The sequence below is a fragment of the Paroedura picta genome, chromosome 17, assembly GCF_049243985.1.
Source record: "Paroedura picta isolate Pp20150507F chromosome 17, Ppicta_v3.0, whole genome shotgun sequence".
Lineage (NCBI taxonomy): Eukaryota > Metazoa > Chordata > Lepidosauria > Squamata > Gekkonidae > Paroedura > Paroedura picta.
The window spans coordinates 12,501,944-12,519,667 of record NC_135385.1 but is presented as its reverse complement, the minus strand read 5'-3'; the positions used below and the strand labels follow the sequence as shown (position 1 = coordinate 12,519,667).

At 49.2% G+C, this 17,724-nt stretch overlaps 1 protein-coding gene across 16 annotated transcripts in view; it reads left to right on the top strand.

Moving 5' to 3' along the window:
• Positions 1–17,724, top strand: part of LOC143827086 (acyl-coenzyme A synthetase ACSM5, mitochondrial-like) — a 35,997-nt gene that overhangs the window by 11,322 nt on the left and 6,951 nt on the right. For 8 of the 16 annotated variants that reach the window (XM_077316317.1, XM_077316321.1, XM_077316313.1 and 5 more), the window contains 10 exons: positions 81–215; positions 1,245–1,483; positions 2,740–2,950; positions 4,813–5,020; positions 6,547–6,690; positions 7,636–7,792; positions 10,217–10,296; positions 11,946–12,069; positions 12,839–12,919; positions 16,197–16,298. In XM_077316317.1, the coding sequence (XP_077172432.1) occupies positions 1,286–1,483; positions 2,740–2,950; positions 4,813–5,020; positions 6,547–6,690; positions 7,636–7,792; positions 10,217–10,296; positions 11,946–12,069; positions 12,839–12,919; positions 16,197–16,298 (1,305 nt within the window). In that variant the 5' untranslated portion in view covers positions 81–215; positions 1,245–1,285. Of the gene's footprint in view, positions 1–80; positions 216–1,244; positions 1,484–2,739; positions 2,951–4,812; positions 5,025–6,546; positions 6,691–7,635; positions 7,793–10,216; positions 10,297–11,945; positions 12,070–12,838; positions 12,920–16,196; positions 16,299–17,724 lie in introns of those variants that run through there. The other 8 variants (XM_077316323.1, XM_077316319.1, XM_077316324.1 and 5 more) reach the window with 2 other exon arrangements.

Genomic DNA, 17,724 nt, shown 5'->3' with positions numbered 1-17,724 from the left:
CGTGTACAATTATATGCACATGTATATTAAAAGCATGCAAAAACACTCATGCTAGATCCCTGCTTCCTTCTATGTTCCAGTATTGCATGGTGGATCTCAGAGGCACAAGAGAGCCCCTGTACGCCCCCTCTTCCCTTGTTCTCTCAGCCTTTCTAGGGGAAAGCCTAGAAAACTGACTCCAGGGACAAGCACAGGGAAAACAAGCGTAAACAAACGTGAGTTTGCGTTCCTTGAAGTTCTGTGTGATGGCTTGCCCTCTAGCGTGCTGTTCGGGAACAGCCCAGGCGTGAGTGGGACGTTCCTGATTTTATTTTTACTTATTATTATTCGCTTACTTTGAAATCCTATGTGTTGCCCGTCTAAAGACCTGCTTGAGGGGGCTCACAAAGTAAGAACAACACGAAAACTGCCAGGTATGAATGACAGATATAAAAACGAGCGATGAAAACTAGCCAAGAGGCATGAAAACAGCCTGGCAATAAACGTGAAGATCTGGTTTGGTGTAGCGGTTAGATGGTTGGTCTAGGACAGGGGTGGCCTAACTGTAGCTCTCCGGATGTCCGTGGACTACAGTTGCCATGAGCCCCTGCCAGGCTGGCATTTTAACCACCTCTCCCAAGCTAAGCCACTAATGTCCACCTGGCCCCAGAACACCTGGCTACAGAGATTCATACAAAGGTCACCTCCAGGTTAGATTGAGAGCCTCTTTGTGGCGCAGGGTGGTAAGGCAGCAGACATGCAGTCTGAAAGCTCTGCCCATGAGGCTGGGAGTTCGATCCCAGCAGCCGGCTCAAGGTGGACTCAGCCTTCCCTCCTTCCGAGGTCCGTAAAATGAGTCCCCAGCTTGCTGGGGGGTAAACGGTAATGACTGGGGAAGGCACTGGCAAACCACCCCGTATTGAGTCTGCCATGAAAACGCTGGAGGGCGTCACCCCAAGGGTCAGACATGACCCGGTGCTTGCACAGGGGAGACCTTCACCTTTACCTTTTAGGTTAGATTACTGTATGCAGGTCTGCCTTTGTCTCCGATGCCGAAATTGCAACTAGTCCAGCATGCAGATAGTCCTCACTAGAACAATTTGGAAGGCCATGCCCAGGCAGCTGCACTAGCTTCTGGTTGAATTCCAGATCAGGATCAATGTATTGGTATGAACAAACAAGAGTTCTAAATTGATCCTTAGAGGCTTTAGGTGCAATAGAATGATGCAATCCAGGTGATCACTGGTTTTTAAAATTTGTTACAGAGGAGCGAAGCCAAGCAACGTTGTGTCGCTCTGCCTTATGAATGAGCACTATGAAGACGCTCTTAAGATTCTGCCGGAAACTGCCCTCCCCTTGCTTGCTCCTCCCCCGCCAAGCCCAGAGATCTGCCCCCTCTCCAATTATATCATACTATGAAGCTGTGAACCGGGGTGAGCTGGCAGTGCCCGAATATTTCAATTTTGCAAGCGATGTTCTGGACCAGTGGGCTCAAATGGAAAAGGTATGTGAATTCTTTTGCTTTGGGGGGGGGAGCTGGTCCTTTGCTGTTAGGAGACAAGGTTTTGTAGAGTTGCCAGTCCTGTAGCACAGGGGTAGTCAACCTGTGGTCCTCCAGATGTCCATGGACTACAATTCCCATGAGCCCCTGCCAGCATTTGCTGGCAGGGGCTCATGGGAATTGTAGTCCATGGACATCTGGAGGACCACAGGTTGACTACCCCTGCTTTAGGCTGATCCTGCATTGAGCAAGGGGTTGGGACTAGATGGCCTGTCTGGACTTTTCCAGCTCTATGGTTCTGTGGTTTCCCAGGGCCTCACGCAGAGGTAGCTGCTCCACAGCACTACCCTAAGCCCAGGTTTTCTCAACTTTTTTCCCATCGAGAAACCCCTGAAACATTCTTCAGGCTTTGTGAAATCCCAGAAGTGAGGCAATAGTGCAGTCACGATTTGAGAAAGCCTGCCCTGGACCCTTTAAGTGGGGATGCCAAGGACTGAACCTGGGACTTTCTTGACCAACCATAGAAACATAGAATAACAGAGTTGGAAGGGACCTCATGGGTCATCTAGTCCAACCCCCTGCACTATGCAGGATACTCGCATCCCAATCGCTCATCTACTGGTACCTGCCACTCCCTTGAGCCTTCATGGGGGATACGCTTCTAGGGAACACTGTGTGTGAACGAGACCTTGGGGTACTTGTGGATTGTAAACGAAACATGAGCAGGCAGTGTGATGCAGCGGTAAAAAAGGCAAATGCCATTTTGGGCTGTATCAACAGGGGCATCACATCAAAATCACAAGATGTCATAGCCCCATTGTATACTGCTACAGCAGCACATGAGATGGGCATGCACAACAGCTTCTGGATTGGAGAGGCCTAGAGTTACGTGAAAGCACATTTTACAGAAAGACCGGGAGGGGTAGAGGGCACCGTGCATGATTTATAGAACAAAGTTTACTAATCGGCAGTTCAGTGACTTGATGCTCAATGAATACATCTGTCTACATAGTATATCACAAGATGTCATAGTCCCCCTGCTTCTGAACTACCCCAACCACGTGCAGAAGACTTTCCTGTTTCAATGGGGGGGGGGAGAGGAAGACCTGAGTTCAAATCGATCTGAATTCAACAGGATTGACAATGGAATAAACATAGTAAGTGCAGACTCTGCCCAGGAGAGTAGAAGCCTTTTGAACAGGAAGAGACCAAATCCTCTGTGAATGGCTTCGCCAGCTTGTCTTGACCTCTTCCACCAGGATGGCGCAAAGCCCCAGAGCACGGCCTTTTGGTGGGTCAGCGATCAGAAAGAAGAGGTGAAGTGGAGCTTTGAGGAGCTGGGAGTCTTATCCAGGAAAGCGGCCAACCTCCTGAGAGGCCCGTGTGGCCTGCAGAGAGGAGACCGAATCATCACGGCTTTACCTCGGATTCCGGAGTGGTGGTTGCTGAACGTGGCCTGCATGCGCACAGGTTAGTCAGCGAGAACAGGGGCTCTGCTGCTAAGTCTCCGGTGCCAGCCTTTTAGAAGGGCTGGCCATGTTTTCCTCAGAGCCATTTACTTCAACCGTCTTTAAAGTAAAAGACATTTAAAGTAAATGTAGGCTAGATATCAGGAAAAAGCTTTTCACAGTCAGAGTAGTTCAGCAGTGGAATAGGCTGCCTAAGGAGGTGGTGAGCTCCCCCTCACTGGCAGTCTTCAAGCAAAGGCTGGAGGCACACTTTTCTTGGATGCTTTAGGATGCTTAGGGCTGATCCTGCGTTGAGCAGGGGGTTGGACTAGATGGCCTCTATGGCCCCTTCCAACTCTAGGATTCTGTGATTCTGGGTTTGGACTAGATGACCCAGGAGGTCCCTTCCAACTCTAGGATTCTAGGATTCTTTATGTGCTTTAAATGTCTTTATGTGCCCTTGAAAGGCCAAAGGATAATGGAAGTGTACTATGATGTTTTACAAATGAAAAGCAGCTCTGAGAAAGCTGTGCTTTTGAGCGGAGGAAGGGTCGCTGGACTAATCGCTTTTCCATCCCATACCACCCGTCTCACCCGCTGCTGCCCCTTCTCTTTGCGAGGGAATTTGCTTGGCCTTCAAAGGGGATTTTGAGCAGGGTAAAATGTATTGCAGTTCAGTGTCACAGTTCAGTGAAGGGCGTCACACCGAAACAGAATTGCTCTGGCTTAAATCAGGAACACAGCATGATAATCCCGCCATTTAACTAGTTACTGGCAACAGACTTTAGATGCCCACAGAAAACAAGACCACCATCCACCACCCCCAACATACCACTCACTCAGCTTTCTGTCTCCTCCATCAAAGGTAGCTGCAAACAACTCCCCCCCCCCCCCCCAAGCAGCAGAGTGAAGGAATTAGGAGTGTACATTTGGCTAATCCAAGACAAAAAAGAATCAGACTCCAGTAGCACCTTTAAGACCAACAAATATCCAGGGTGTGAGCTTTCGAGTGAATAAATCTAGGTTGGTCTTAAAGTTGCCACTGGAGTCTGATTTTATTGTGCTACTTCAGACCAACACGGCGACCCATTTGAATCAAGACAAGAGAAAAATACCTTACCGGTATTGAGGATACTATTTAAGCTGACTGGGAATCAGGGCTACCGATATGACTATCTTCCCTGCCGCATGGAGACCCTGGGGCCGGCTTCTCGTGTGGCGCGGTTTAAACTGCATTGCAAGAGAAGCCAAGCCTGCCCCAAGGGTAGGCAAGTGGGCGTTTTTAAAATCCACATTTTTCTTCTCCACCAGGCATTTGTTGAGGCCGACCAACCCAAAAACATCCTCTGGTCCCCTTCCATGACCAAACAATCTGTCCTACCCAAGGATTTGTCCATGTTACTATTCCTGTTAAAATATTGTTCTGGTTGACCCATTAGGTTACAATGGTTATCATTTTCTATGTAATTATGACGCTCCATGTAAACCGCCCAGGCCTGTCTGGAAGGGTGGTATAAACATCTAAATAAATTAATTTAAAAATCTAGGATTTATTGGTCCTCCCAAATTTCAGGATTTCTGAACAATCTCAGCTCTGAATAACATGCCAGGACTGGGATCCAGGATTTTTGGGACATCCCAAAATCCAATAGACCTGAGAAGAAAAATGCTGATTTGGAGGGGGGGGGGGAGGTACATTCCTGCAAGAGACAGCATCATGTTCTCCACTGACTAAGATGCTGTGCAAAGACCTCCCCATCGTCCAACCTCAACCATCACCACAGTTGAGTAGCAGCCGTGCTAACAAGTATGAGCGCTTACTGAACTGATTTAAAATCAATTTTCCTGCCTCTCTGCTCACCTTATTCCATACCTCTCTCCTAGGCATTGTTCTCATTCCAGGGACATCCCAACTGACCGCTAAAGACCTTTCCTACAGGCTCCAAGCGTCTAAGGCCAAATGCATCGTGGTCACTGACTCCCTGGCTCCCGCAGTGGACTCTGTTGTGTCCGAATGCCACTCTCTGAAAACCAAACTTCTTGTGTCCAAAGGCAGCAGAGAGGGATGGCTGAACTTCAAGGACCTGTTCCAGTAGGTATTGCTTCAGCAAGGGGTTAAGGCAGACTTTCTCACCTTTGTTGCCGTCAGAGCAGTTCCTCAGTGGAACAGGCTTCCTCGGGAGGTGGTGGGTTCTCCATCTTTGGAAATTTTCAAACAGAGGCTGTAGAGCCATCTGACAGAGAGGCTGATTCTGGGAAGGCTTAAGGGGGTGGCAGGTGACAGTGGATGAGTGAGAGGGTTGTGAGTGTCCTGCATAGTGCAGGGGGTTGGACTAGATGACCCAGGAGGTCCCTTCCAGCTCTATTATTCTGTGATTCTATGAGAAACTCCCGAAGCATTCTTTGAGATACCCCAGAAGTGAGATGATCATGCAGAATATGGTTGGAAGGTCAGTATGGCCCCTCCCCTTCCTGCCCCCTCCAGGCCCATCAACGCAGTCAACATGATCATATATGGTTATAAGGTAAAGGTATCCCCTGTGCAAGCACCGGACTGTGGGAGTTCAGGCAGGGCCCCGGTCTCTTCAGGGAGCTCATTCCACCAGGTGGGGGCCAGGATGGAAAAAGCTCTGGCCCTCATTGAGGACCGACGTGCTTGTTTGGGGCCAGGGATCACCAGCCAGTTGGCAGTGGCAAAGCATAATGCTCTTTTGGGAGTATAGGCGGAGAGACGGTCTCTCAAACACACTGGGCCCAGACCACGTATGGCTTTGAAGGTAAGAACCAATTCTTAAGCCTGATCCGGAATTCAATTGGGAGCCAGCTGAGTTGTTGAAGTACAGGCCGGATGTGAGATCTCCACGGTGTGTTGGTGAGAATCCTGGCCGCTGCGTTCTGCATCAATTGCGGTTTCTGGGTCAAGGCTAAGGGCAGGCCTGCGTGGAGCGAGTTGCAGAAGTCCAGTCTAGAGGTGACCGTCGCATGGGTCACTGTGGCTAGGTGTTCCGGGGCCAGGTAGGGCGCTAGTAACTTGGTGTAGGTGGTAGAAGGCCAACTGCGCTACTCTTGTGACCTGCCCCTCCATGGAGAGGGAGGCATAAAGGATCACCCCCAGGTTTCTGGCAGAGTGGGCTGCTGTTAGATGCACTCCGTCCAGGTTGGGTAGACACGCTTCCTCCCTTGGTCCCTTCTTCCCTAGCCACAGGACCCCCATCTTTGTAGGGTTGAGCTTCAGACGACTCTGCTTCAGCCATTTTGTCACTTCTTCCAGGCATCTGGCTCAGATTTCTGGGGGAGAATCGGAGAGATCCTCCATCAGTAGGAAGAGCTGGGTGTCACCTGTGTATTGGTGGCCACCCAGCCCAGACCTCCATGCCAGCTGAGCAAGAGGGCGCATGGAGAAGTTAAATGAAATAAGTTGGGGCCAGTCTTAAAATGTCTGAGATTCCAAGCCCAGGTGCACCATATTTCTCCTCCACGGTCTCAAAACAAATACAAGGCATTTTACAAAACAGAGGAGAACACAGAGAGAGAGAGAGAGAGAGAGACCCATTATAATCTCACCAATGTAACCGATGAGAGATACCTGGCAATTCATACATGTGCTTGTTTTTTAAGATCGGCACCTGCCGAGCACGACTGCGTCAAAACGAAGAGCGGGGAACCCATGCTCATCTACTTCACGAGCGGAAGCACAGGGGCACCCAAAATGGTCGAGCATTCGCACAGCAGTTACGGCATTGGGTTTGCAGCCAGTGGCAGGTAAACACCACTCGCCCCCACAGCAGCGCATGAGATGGGCACGCACAACGGCTTCTGGATTGGAGAGGCCTAGAGTTACGTGAAAGGGCAATGGGCACCGTGCATGATTTATTGCTTTAGGATGCTTTGGGCTGATCCTGTGTTGAGCAGGGGGTTGGACTAGATGGCCTGTGTGGCCCCTTCCAACTCTATGATTCTGTGATTCTATGATTCTATAGAACAAGGTTTACTTATCGGCAGTTCAGTGACTTGACGCTCAATGAATACATCTGTCTACATAGTGTATGACAAGATGTCATAGTCCCATTGTATGCGGCACCGGTCAGACCACACCTGGAGTACTGTGTGCAGTTCTGGAGGCCTCACTTCAAGAAGGACGTCGATAAAATTGAAAGGGTGCAGAGGAGAGCGACGAAGATGATCTGGGGCCAAGGGACCAAGCCCTATGAAGATAGGTTGAGGGACTTGGGAATGTTCAGCCTGGAGAAAAGGAGGTTGAGAGGGGACATGATAGCCCTCTTTAAGTATTTGAAAGGTTGTCACTTGGAGGAGGGCAGGAGGCTGTTCCCATTGGCAGCAGAGGAAAGGACACGCAGTAATGGGTTTAAACTACAAGTACAGCGATATAGGCTAGATATCAGGAAAATAATTTTCACAGTCAGAGTAGTTCAGCAGTGGAATAGGCTGCCTAAGGAGGTGGTGAGCTCCCCCTCACTGGCAGTCTTCAAGCAAAGGCTGGATACACACTTTTCTTGGATGCTTTAGGATGCTCTGGGCTGATCCTGCGTTGAGCAGGGGGTTGGACTAGATGGCCTCTAGGGCCCCTTCCAACTCTATGATTCTGTGATTCTATTCCTATCCAGCCTGTTTTCTCAGAGGCCCATTCCAGAGTCTTCGGCTTCCCTGCCTCAGCGATTGACTCCCGATATCTTTTTCTTGCCACAGACACTGGATTAATCTGACCCCTTCGTCCATCTTCTGGAACACATCTGATACAGGGTGGGTCAAGTCGGCCTGGAGCAGTGTCTTTGCACCCTGGATAAATGGAGCGTGTGTCTTTGTGCATCACTTGCCACAATTTGAACCCAGTGTCATACTGAATGTAAGAATAAACAAAGGGTATGGAAGTGCAGAGACAGAGCAGATGGAGACACAAGATGTCATAGTCCCATTGTATACGGCACTGGTCAGGCCACCCCTGGAGTACTGTGTGCAGTTCTGGAGGCCTCACTTCAAGAAGGACGTGGATATAATTGAAAGGGTACAGAGGAGAGCGACGAAGATGATCTGGGGCCAAGGGACCAAGCCCTATGAAGAGAGGTTGAGGGACTTGGGAATGTCCAGCCTGGAGAAAAGGAGGTTGAGAGGGGACATGATAGCCCTCTTTAAGTATTTGAAAGGTTGTCACTTGGAGGAGGGCAGGAGGCTGTTTCTGTTGGCTGCAGAGGAGAGGACACGCAGTAATGGGTTTAAACTTCAAGTACAACGATATAGGCTAGATATCAGGAAAAATATTTTCACAGTCAGAGTAGTTCAGCAGTGGAATAGGCTGCCTAAGGAGGTGGTGAGCTCCCCCTCACTGGCAGTCTTCAAGCAAAGGTTGGAGACACACTTTTCTTGGATGCTTTAGGATGCTTAGGGCTGATCCTGCGTTGAGCAGGGGGTTGGACTAGATGGCCTCTATGGCCCCTTCCAACTCTATGATTCTATGAGACGAGGAATTATCATGTTTGAGGCCTAATTCCTGTTTGGCTTAAATAGAAAAATCTACAAACACGGCAGTGAATCCAAACATTTTGTACAGCAGATATCTGGACGCAGATTACAAGTGTGATCAAAGCAGGAGTAGGACTGTACCTATTTGTCAACATGAGCCAGGTCCCCTGAGTGCATGTAGCACAAAAGCTGAAAAAGCTTGTTTACCTGCAAAATAAATACAAGTAGTCCCTGTTCACAGCGCAGGAGACCCAGGGAAGGCAAGTTTCAACAGCACAGACATTTGCTTCCAAAAACGGAAGTCTTCCGAAGGCACAGGTGTGCATGAGAGACCATAAAATCTGAGTCCAGGAGCACCTGTAAGACCAGCAAAGATTTATTCAAGGCGTGAGCTTTTGAGTGCAAGAACCCTTCCTCAGACCCAGCATCCATGCTGCAAATTTAGTGCCTCTACCTCAAACTCCTGCCTCCCCCCCCCCATGCCATCAAATAGATGGAAACAGAAATTTGTCCATCGATGCTCACGCCTTGAATAAATCTTTGTTGGTCTTAAAGGTCGAGTCAAACTGGACTCTGGTTTTATTGTGCTACTTCAGACCAACACGGAGACCCATTTGAATCTATCCATGAGAGACATGACAGCCTTACAATTTGGGCCGTTCTGTCTGTTCAAAACACTTCACATGTGCTCTAAACCCACAACCCCTGTAAGATAGGCCATTACCACAATCCCACTCACACTGCAGCCAAGAACCTGATACAGAATGACTGCGCTGGGGGCAACTAGTAACCTTAAGGGAGACACAGGATTTGGGCCATGCACTAGGCGTGTGCAAAAGGGAAGAATCGGACCATTTTGGATTGGGCCTGAATAAATTCAGATTGAATCCGAAGCAGCCTTCCCTGGCTCAAACCGATTCAATTTGGGCAACTGCTAAGTGATTCCGCACCATTAAAGAAAATGGCACCATCAGCGTCAATGGAAAAATTTCTGTTTCCATCTATTTGATGGGGGGGGCAGGATTTTGAGGTAGAGGTACTAAATTTGCAGCATGGCTACAGGAGCCTCTGCTCAAAAGAGCCCCCAAGTTTTGAAAAGATTGGACCATGGGGTCCAATTCTACAGGCACCCATCTGGCCTCCGTTGTTTCCCCCTCAATGACCCCCTCAAAAAAAAAGATTCTCTGTTCTTGTTTGCAAACTCGAATAGAATAGAATAGAATAGAATAGAATAGAATAGAATAGAATAGAATAGAATAGAATAGAATAGAATAGAATAGAAAAAGTTTGGTCCCTTTAAACTGCCCGAACTCCACCCGGCCGAATCACACCCAAATTGTGGTTTGGCAATTCAGCCTAGGCTGACTTGGGCAGTTTACCTTCAGGGGAAGGTCGATTCAAACTGGGCTAGTCCAAAAAGTGTCCGAATCGACATTGATCCGGGTAATTTACAGACTACACAAACCAAATCGCACATGCCTTACATGGGCCATCCAGATTCCACTATATAAATATAAATTCCAATATCTAAAAATGAACTTCCAATCAATCGGGAAACCCTTCCAAGGTCGTCAAGGCTTTGCAAAATCCGGGTCTTGCTGAGCATCACTATTTGTTTAAAGTGTTGGCCATTCCCAACGCAACCATCTTTCCCATCGATCCTTCCCAGTAAACAGTCCCATAAAACCTTCTCCATGTGTTGCTCGCTCAGTACATATCTATACCTTTCAGACCCAAAGCAGCTTGATGTGTTTGTGCGGACGGTCTCAGTTTCCATTCCCAGCATTATATTTTCCTTCCCCTCATGTAGACCCTGTCGAGGTACCCGATCACCACCTTCTGCACAGCTCCGACTGCATACTGCATGCTGGTGCAGCACGATATCGACAGGTACTGCCTTGCGTTCTTGTACAAGGGACAAGGGACATTATGTCCAGTAGTTTTGTTTTGTTTTAATAACTTTTACGTGCAGGGCAATCAGTCAGGCTTACCTTCTTTTCCAGTCGATATACTATTTTGTTTTGGATAAATGAGGAGGGGGGGGGAAATGAAAGGGAGCCAAAACTCAGTATGGGAATGGAGATTTGGTGAATATGCCACCTGGAGCCAGGTGTTACAGCTCACTGGATTTTCCAGCAGCTTTACAGGGGTGTGGGGGTGCAGTAGGGGTAGTCAACCTGTGGTCCTCCAGATGTTCATGGACTACAATTCCCATGAGCCCCTGCCAGCAAATGCTGGCTGGGGCTCATGGGAATTGTAGTCCATGAACATCTGGAGGACCACAGGTTGACTACCCCTGCAGTAGGGGACAGAATAGGCCTCCTGAAGCTCCTAAGAGCTTAAATAGCAGCTCAGAAAAGGAGCTGGGAGCCTAGTGGAGTGTCTCAATTATGCATTTGTGAACTTAGGCAGATTGTGAGTGGGTGGGCAGAAGGGATTGTGTCGGCACTTGGCTCTTGGGGCCCTTTCTTGCACGGCCAATCGCCACTTTGGGATTGGGAGGCGAATTTCTTCCAGGCCAGACTGGCCAGGGATTCTGTGTTTTTTTTGGGGGGGGGGGGACACATCATCTGACCATGGAAGTGGGGTCGCTGTGGGTGGGCAAGTAGTTGTGAGTTTCCTACATTCTGCAAGGGGTTGAATTCGATGACCCTGGAGGTACCTTCCATATTTCTATGTTTCTAACCCTTCTTCTCCTTTTTAAATCCCCCTACGGTGCAATCCGTGCCCCTGCCTTTTGTTAGCCTGCAAAGAGCCCCCATAATAGACAGCAGTCTTCACGTAGGCAGCTCCCTGTCACTGTGCAGGCTGATGCACACAGAGATCAGGGGTTGGACTAGATGTCCCTCGAGGTCCCTTCCAACACTTATGATTACTCGTGGGTCTCCACCATTCACTTTGGCTGATGCTAAAAGAGCCAAGCCATTGTTTTCCTTCAATTTCACTGTTGGCAAAAAAAAAGAAGGGGGGGGGGTTATGGTGACCCCAAAGGGTTTTCACGGCAGGAAAAAGGCTAACAGAAGCGGCTTTCCCCACATAGCAACACTGGACTTCCTTGGAGGTCACCCTTGGAGGTTATGCTGCCTTCCCCCGAATCTGAACTCACTGTGATCATATTATCTATCTACCTATCTACCTATCTATCCATCCATCCATCCATCCATCCATCCATCCACCCACCCACCCACCCATCCACCCATCCATCCATCCATCCATCCATCCATCCACCCACCCACCCAACCCATCTACTGCCCTCCCCAAAGGCTCAAACAAGAAACAATACAGGTAACTCCATTTATAGTGATAACAACAATAACATTAACATAATAACAACGATACCATTAAAGAACAGTGGAAATTCAGGGGGTGGCCACACCGAAAACTTTCCAGTGTGGTTGATGACATTAAATAGGGTTGATCCAAGAGACACCCCCCCCCCCCCCGCCCAGCCAACCTTCTGTTTGGTCCTGTGGTGATCTGGGGTTACTCATTGTCCCCTTTCCCTCTCCAGCTACTCATTGTCCCCTTTCCCATTGAAGCTACAGATTCAAGAGCCTGCAGCACTGCGTGACTGGAGGAGAACCTCTCAACCCTGAAGTGAGGAACCACTGGAAAGCCAAGACTGGGCTGGAGATCTATGAAGGCTACGGCCAAACAGAAATGGTATGCCTGCCCTTGCTGTCCCAGGACTGGGTTTCTGGATAGTCACTCTGTGGCCTCACGGGATGGGGCAGAGGCTGTGCATCATTGAGTTGACATGTGACAAAGTCCTGGCATTTGTCAAACAGCAACCCACGGACCTTGGATCAGTCACGCACGGAGCGTGCTCTGCCTCCTATGATCACATGTGTCCTTTGCCCTCATCATGAGGGTGGCGCATGGGCAGAAGCAACTGCAGCCATCCCCCCCCCTTGCATGTAAAGGAGACACTCTGGGCTCTGTTTATGTGGGAAGTGGCCTGCCTGCCCCCATTCCATCCTCCCCAAAGTGGTGGGAAACTGGTGAGGAAGAGGAAATGTGACCAGAATCTTCCTGCTCCACCTGTGCAGGTGAGCAGGGCTGTAGCAGACGCTTGCTCCGCTGGGGTTTTGTAGACAAGCCCTGGAAGGGTTTCCCCTGCGGGTGGGAGTTAATTTTGATATATTTTTGAACATTTTGAAAGGCCCTCCCCACCCCTCCAGGCCTATCAGTGGCCATTTGGGGAAGGGGGGAGCAGGCCAACATGACCATATATGTTTAAGAAATGTTTAAGAAATTTTAAAGAAATGTATAAATGTTTAAGAAATTTAAATTTTTGGCACGTCTTCCTGATGCACACGTGCATGTCTATACCCCGCATGAACTGATGTCATCGTGCTCCCTGCCCATGCAGCCATGACACAGAGACAAAATGAACCCCAGCCCAGTTTTGTTCTGTGGTTCTCTCTTACAGGTCGCAATATGCACCAACGTCAAGGGGGTGAAAATAAAATCGGGCTCAATGGGAAAGGCATCCCCGCCATATAACGTTCAGGTACAAGGAGGAATTTTCCAGATGGTTTTCAGTGAAGTCGAGCAGCAAGGGGTGTCTTTGCCCTGGGCCTTCCTTGTTTCCGGCCAAATTTCAACTCGTGTGATAAACGGGCTGTTACCGAAAATGGCCTGTCACAAATTGGGATGGCTGAATTAACCTTTAAAGTGACAGGACCAAAAGCCCGATAACAGGGAGATTCTACCACCTGTGTCTACCAGGAACTTGTGCAGATTAATTCTGACTACAAATAGATTTTTATTTAAAAGGGAATCCTAAACCGTTTAAACTAATTCCAAAATCAGTAGATTATGTCATGTTAGTAGATTGATGTTTGAATGGGAATTTTAATGGGGTTAGTTGTTGTGACCCGCCTCGAGCCTGTCGGGAGAGGCGGGAAATAAATCTAAAAATAGTAATAATAATAAAAAATAAAACAGCATAATCTACACACAGTAGATTCAAATGGGTAGCCGCGTTGGGCTGAAGCAGCACAATAAAGAGAGCCAGTTTGGTGTAGTGGTTAGGAGTGCGGACTTCTAATCTGGCATGCCGGGTTCGATTCTGCACTCCCCCACATGCAACCAGCTGGGTGACCTTGGGCTCGCCACGGCACTGATAAAACTGTTCTGACCGGGCAGTGATATCAGGGCTCTCTCAGCCTCACCCACCCCACAGGGTGTCTGTTGTGGGGAGAGGAATGGGAAGGCGACTGGAAGCCGCTTTGAGCCTCCTTCGGGTAGAGAAAAGCGGCATATAAGAACCAACTCTTCTTCTTCTTCTTCTTCTTCTAAAACCACAGTCCAGTCGCACCTTTAAGGCCAACAAAGATTTATTCAGGGTGTGAAATTTCAAGGAAGCTTTCTGAGGACGAGGGCTTGCATTCGAAAGCTCACCCCCTGAATAAATCTTTGTTGGTCTCAAAGGTGCGACTGGACTCTGATTTTATTATACAGACATAGTGTCATTCAGAGAGAAATAAGATAATAGCATCTAAGATAGAGGAATTAATTTGGGGGCAGGAAAAGCATACCACCTGTCCAGCAGAGAGAGAGAGGGGAGGGTAGGTGCTTGCTCCAGCTTAACATCTGGGTGGTCAATCTGGGCTCAAGACCAACATGCGCTTTTGGACTTTGTGCAGGTTGATATACTGTTCGAAATTCCCTCGGCCTGCTCATGGACCGGCCTGTGGAGCAGTATTGTGTGATGCAGGTCTATGGTGACTGGCCAAGAGCCCTAGGTGTACCTGACAGGTGGATTAGAACCATAGAATCATAGAGTTGGAAGGGGCCATACAGGCCATCTAGTCCAACCCCCTGCTCAACGCAGGATCAGCCCTAAGCATCCTAAAGCCCTAAGCATCCTAAAGATTGAAGTGTAATGTAACTGAAGTGGGCTGCCTGGAGTATACCTCACAGTCAGGTGAAGCGTGGCTCAAAAATGGACAATCCCTAGGCTGGTTGGAGGCTGAAGACACGAAGCACATCTAATCTGATGAATGTGTCGCTAGAATCTTCTTAATGGGCCTGTGCAAGAACTCTGGGGAGCACAATGACTGATTATGCACGACGGCGGCCATGCTGGGCTGCCGCTGATTTCAAGGGGGCAGGGCAGGGCACCGCTTCCTTCGTACGCACAGGGGAGAAAATCCCCCTGCGCACGCGGTCCACCCTGAAATTGCACATGCGCACGCACAGCTCTGGGGCAGGAAGGTGCCACCCTCTCTCAGTGGTGGCAGCAGTGGGGGAGGGCGGGGGGACACGGGGGTCCCACCCACAGGATGGTGGGATAGAGGCATGCTGCTCGCCCACCATCGTGGGGAGGGGCGTAAAAACGCCCCGTTCAGGCCTGCAGCACTGCAAAGCCAAACTGGATAGTTTGTGCCCCTGCAGGACACTGGGGGGAAGAGTTGGGCCTTGGAGGCCTGGCCCATGTGCCCGGGCCTGGCCTGGCCGGGCCACTGATGGCAAGTAAAGGAACAAGGAAAAATCAGCGGTCCCTTGCCACGGGCCATCAGAGGCCCCAAATCAGGCCAGGGCTGGGAGGAGGCCAAGGTGGCACTGGTGTCATGCAGAAGCAGGGATTAGCCCCACTGTCACGCAGGTATCAGCCTGCCCTTCCCCGCACATGGGGGCATTTGGATGCTGCTACTCAGCAGTTACACTGAACAGTTTGACGTGCGAAGACAGGACTTGGTAAACACAAAAGAGAGACGGTTAGTTCCTGAAGGGCTATTCCTTTCCTAGTGACCGTCTGACGGCTGTGGGTGGGAGGGGCAGTGGTCCTATTGTGCCCCCCCCCGTAACTGCCCATTTAGGCTTAAGTCTTTTGGACTGGCCTAGAGGAAATGGAGGAGAAGGGAATTTTCCCGTCTTGTTCTAGCAACTCTAGACAAGGCGGAGATTCTAGCCCAGGGGTAGTCAAACTATGGCCCTCCAGATGTCCATGGACTACAATTCCCATGAGCCCCTGCCAGCGAACGCTGGCAGGGGCTCATGGGAATCGTAGTCCATGGGCATCTGGAGGGCCGCAATTTGACTACTGTCCTAGTCCAGGAAATGAATCCAGTGATTTTTCATACCAAGAAAATGTCAGTCCGATCTCTGTGTGCATCAGCCTGCACAGTGCAAGGGAGGTGCCTTCATGAACATTGCCTTCTATTATGGGGGCTCTTGCGAGGCTAACAGGGTACCCACAAAAGGCAGGGGTGTGGATTGAACCACACAAGGAAGTCTGCAGGGAGTGAACTTGTTTTCCCTGTTGATCAATGTTTCTTTCCTGCATTCTAAAGGTAAAGGTAAAGGTATCCCCTGTGCAAGCACCGAGTCATGTCTGACCCTTGGGGTGACGCCCTCTAGCGTTTTCATGGCAGACTCAATACGGGGTGGTTTGCCAGTGCCTTCCCCAGTCATTACCATTTACCCCCCAGCAAGCAAGCTGGATACTCATTTTACCAACCTCGGAAGGATGGAAGGCTGAGTCCACCTTGAGCCGGCTGCTGGGATCGAACTCCCAGCCTCATGGTCAGAGCCTCAGACTGCATGTCTGCTGCCTTACCACTCTGCGCCACAAGAGGCTCTTCCCTGCATTCTGCAAAGGTTAAAAACAGCGAAAGTACCTCCAGGATCGAGTCCAGCCCCTTGCAGGATGCAGGAAATTCACAACTACCATTAAGAACTGCATCATCGTCCCTCTGTGTTCATTATTGATTTTGATTCTACAATAAATGTTAATTCCTCAACATGAGTCAGTGAAAAATAACATGCTTTAATTTCCCCAGGTTGTAGATGACCAGGGCAACATTCTGCCCCCAGGAGAAGAAGGGGACATCGCTGTCCAAATCCATCCCAAGAGGCCGTTTTGTTGCTTTTCACAGTATTTGGTAATTATTGGGTGATCATTCGAGCAGTTCAGTGCACAGTGCAATCTGATGAAGGTTTACACCATTCTTGTCTTGTCTTTAGTATTACGGCCCTAGACCAGTAGTCAAATTACACATAAAAACACCTGGCACTCACAAAGAACATAAAAGAATCATTGATAACTCAAATAGTATAAAATTTGAAAACATTCCAGCTATAAGAATCAACATTCTGATTTCAAAACTCACAAGCATTATCGATTTACGCCATTCTAAGAACATTGATTTCGACTCTAATCTTTCTGCATCTGTGCTTTCCTCCTCTTATTTCCCAGGCTGTAATTCATAACATGCTTTCTGCACCGAGTCTGACAAAGGCAGCTTCCCATCATGCTTTGCTCCCTTACCGTTTTCAAAAAATAGTTTTGGGGCAAACGGATTCCTGCTTTCACCTTTGTTTTCGTCGTGCCCCTTAATCCTACCATTCACTTTCCTCCTTCCCTCCGAAATGTAGTTTTAAAACCCTGTTATAACTTTATAAGGTTATAACATTATGACGCTGCTGTGTAAGACTGCAAGCCTGCTTTTTAAAATAAAATTAGAAATCACATTGTAAAGCGGGGGGGGGGGAAACCCTTCTAAAACAGGCAGATTTTTCAGAACGGAGGGAGGGAGGGGGAGGGAGGACAGTGATGAGGAAAGGGGCATTCCCAAACGACTCAAAATGGTGGGCGCAGGGGAACACCCAATTGCCTGTACTTCCACAGGGGGCAGCCCCAAATCAGACCCAGTTAGACCCTGCTTGAAAAGGTGATATCCAGTTTTCTGGAAATTCCTTTGCTGCAGGGCAAGTGAGGGGGCAATTTGGGACTGCACCTGAAGAAGCAAATTTTAGTGCAGAAAGCTGACCCTTTAAAAATGCAAATCCGAACAATATCGCTAGTGCGGAAATAGTCTAGCAGAGGTGGGCACTGTCTGCACTCACATTTTATTTCCGCTGTTGATCCTGCCGAAATCTAATCAACCTGAACAGACCTTGCAACAGATCTTTATCCTTCCTTTTTCCCAACTCAAAACAGTTCTTACTACGATGCTTTCTTCTGCACTTCCAGGGGTGGGAGCAGCCACATGCCAGGCCCTGTAGGCACCTTTTAGCTAGAGTGCCGGGTGGGGGAGAGAAGCGAGAATTGTATGAAGCTCCAGGTGGCTGGAGAGGGCTTTATTTCCTGCCTTTTGTCCCCTGATTCGACAGCCAGAGCAAGTTGGGGGAAGGGAATTTCTGAAGGAGCACCAGGCAGCTTGTTGAGAGCAAGAGGGGGAGGCGGTAAGTGGAGGTGGCAGCCTCTAGGAAGAATGATGGTGCCTCCAGGGTGGAGGGGGGGGGGAGAGAGAAAATCCCAAATAACTGCATGGAGGAAGAATGGGCTTTTGGTGTGATTTTCTCCAG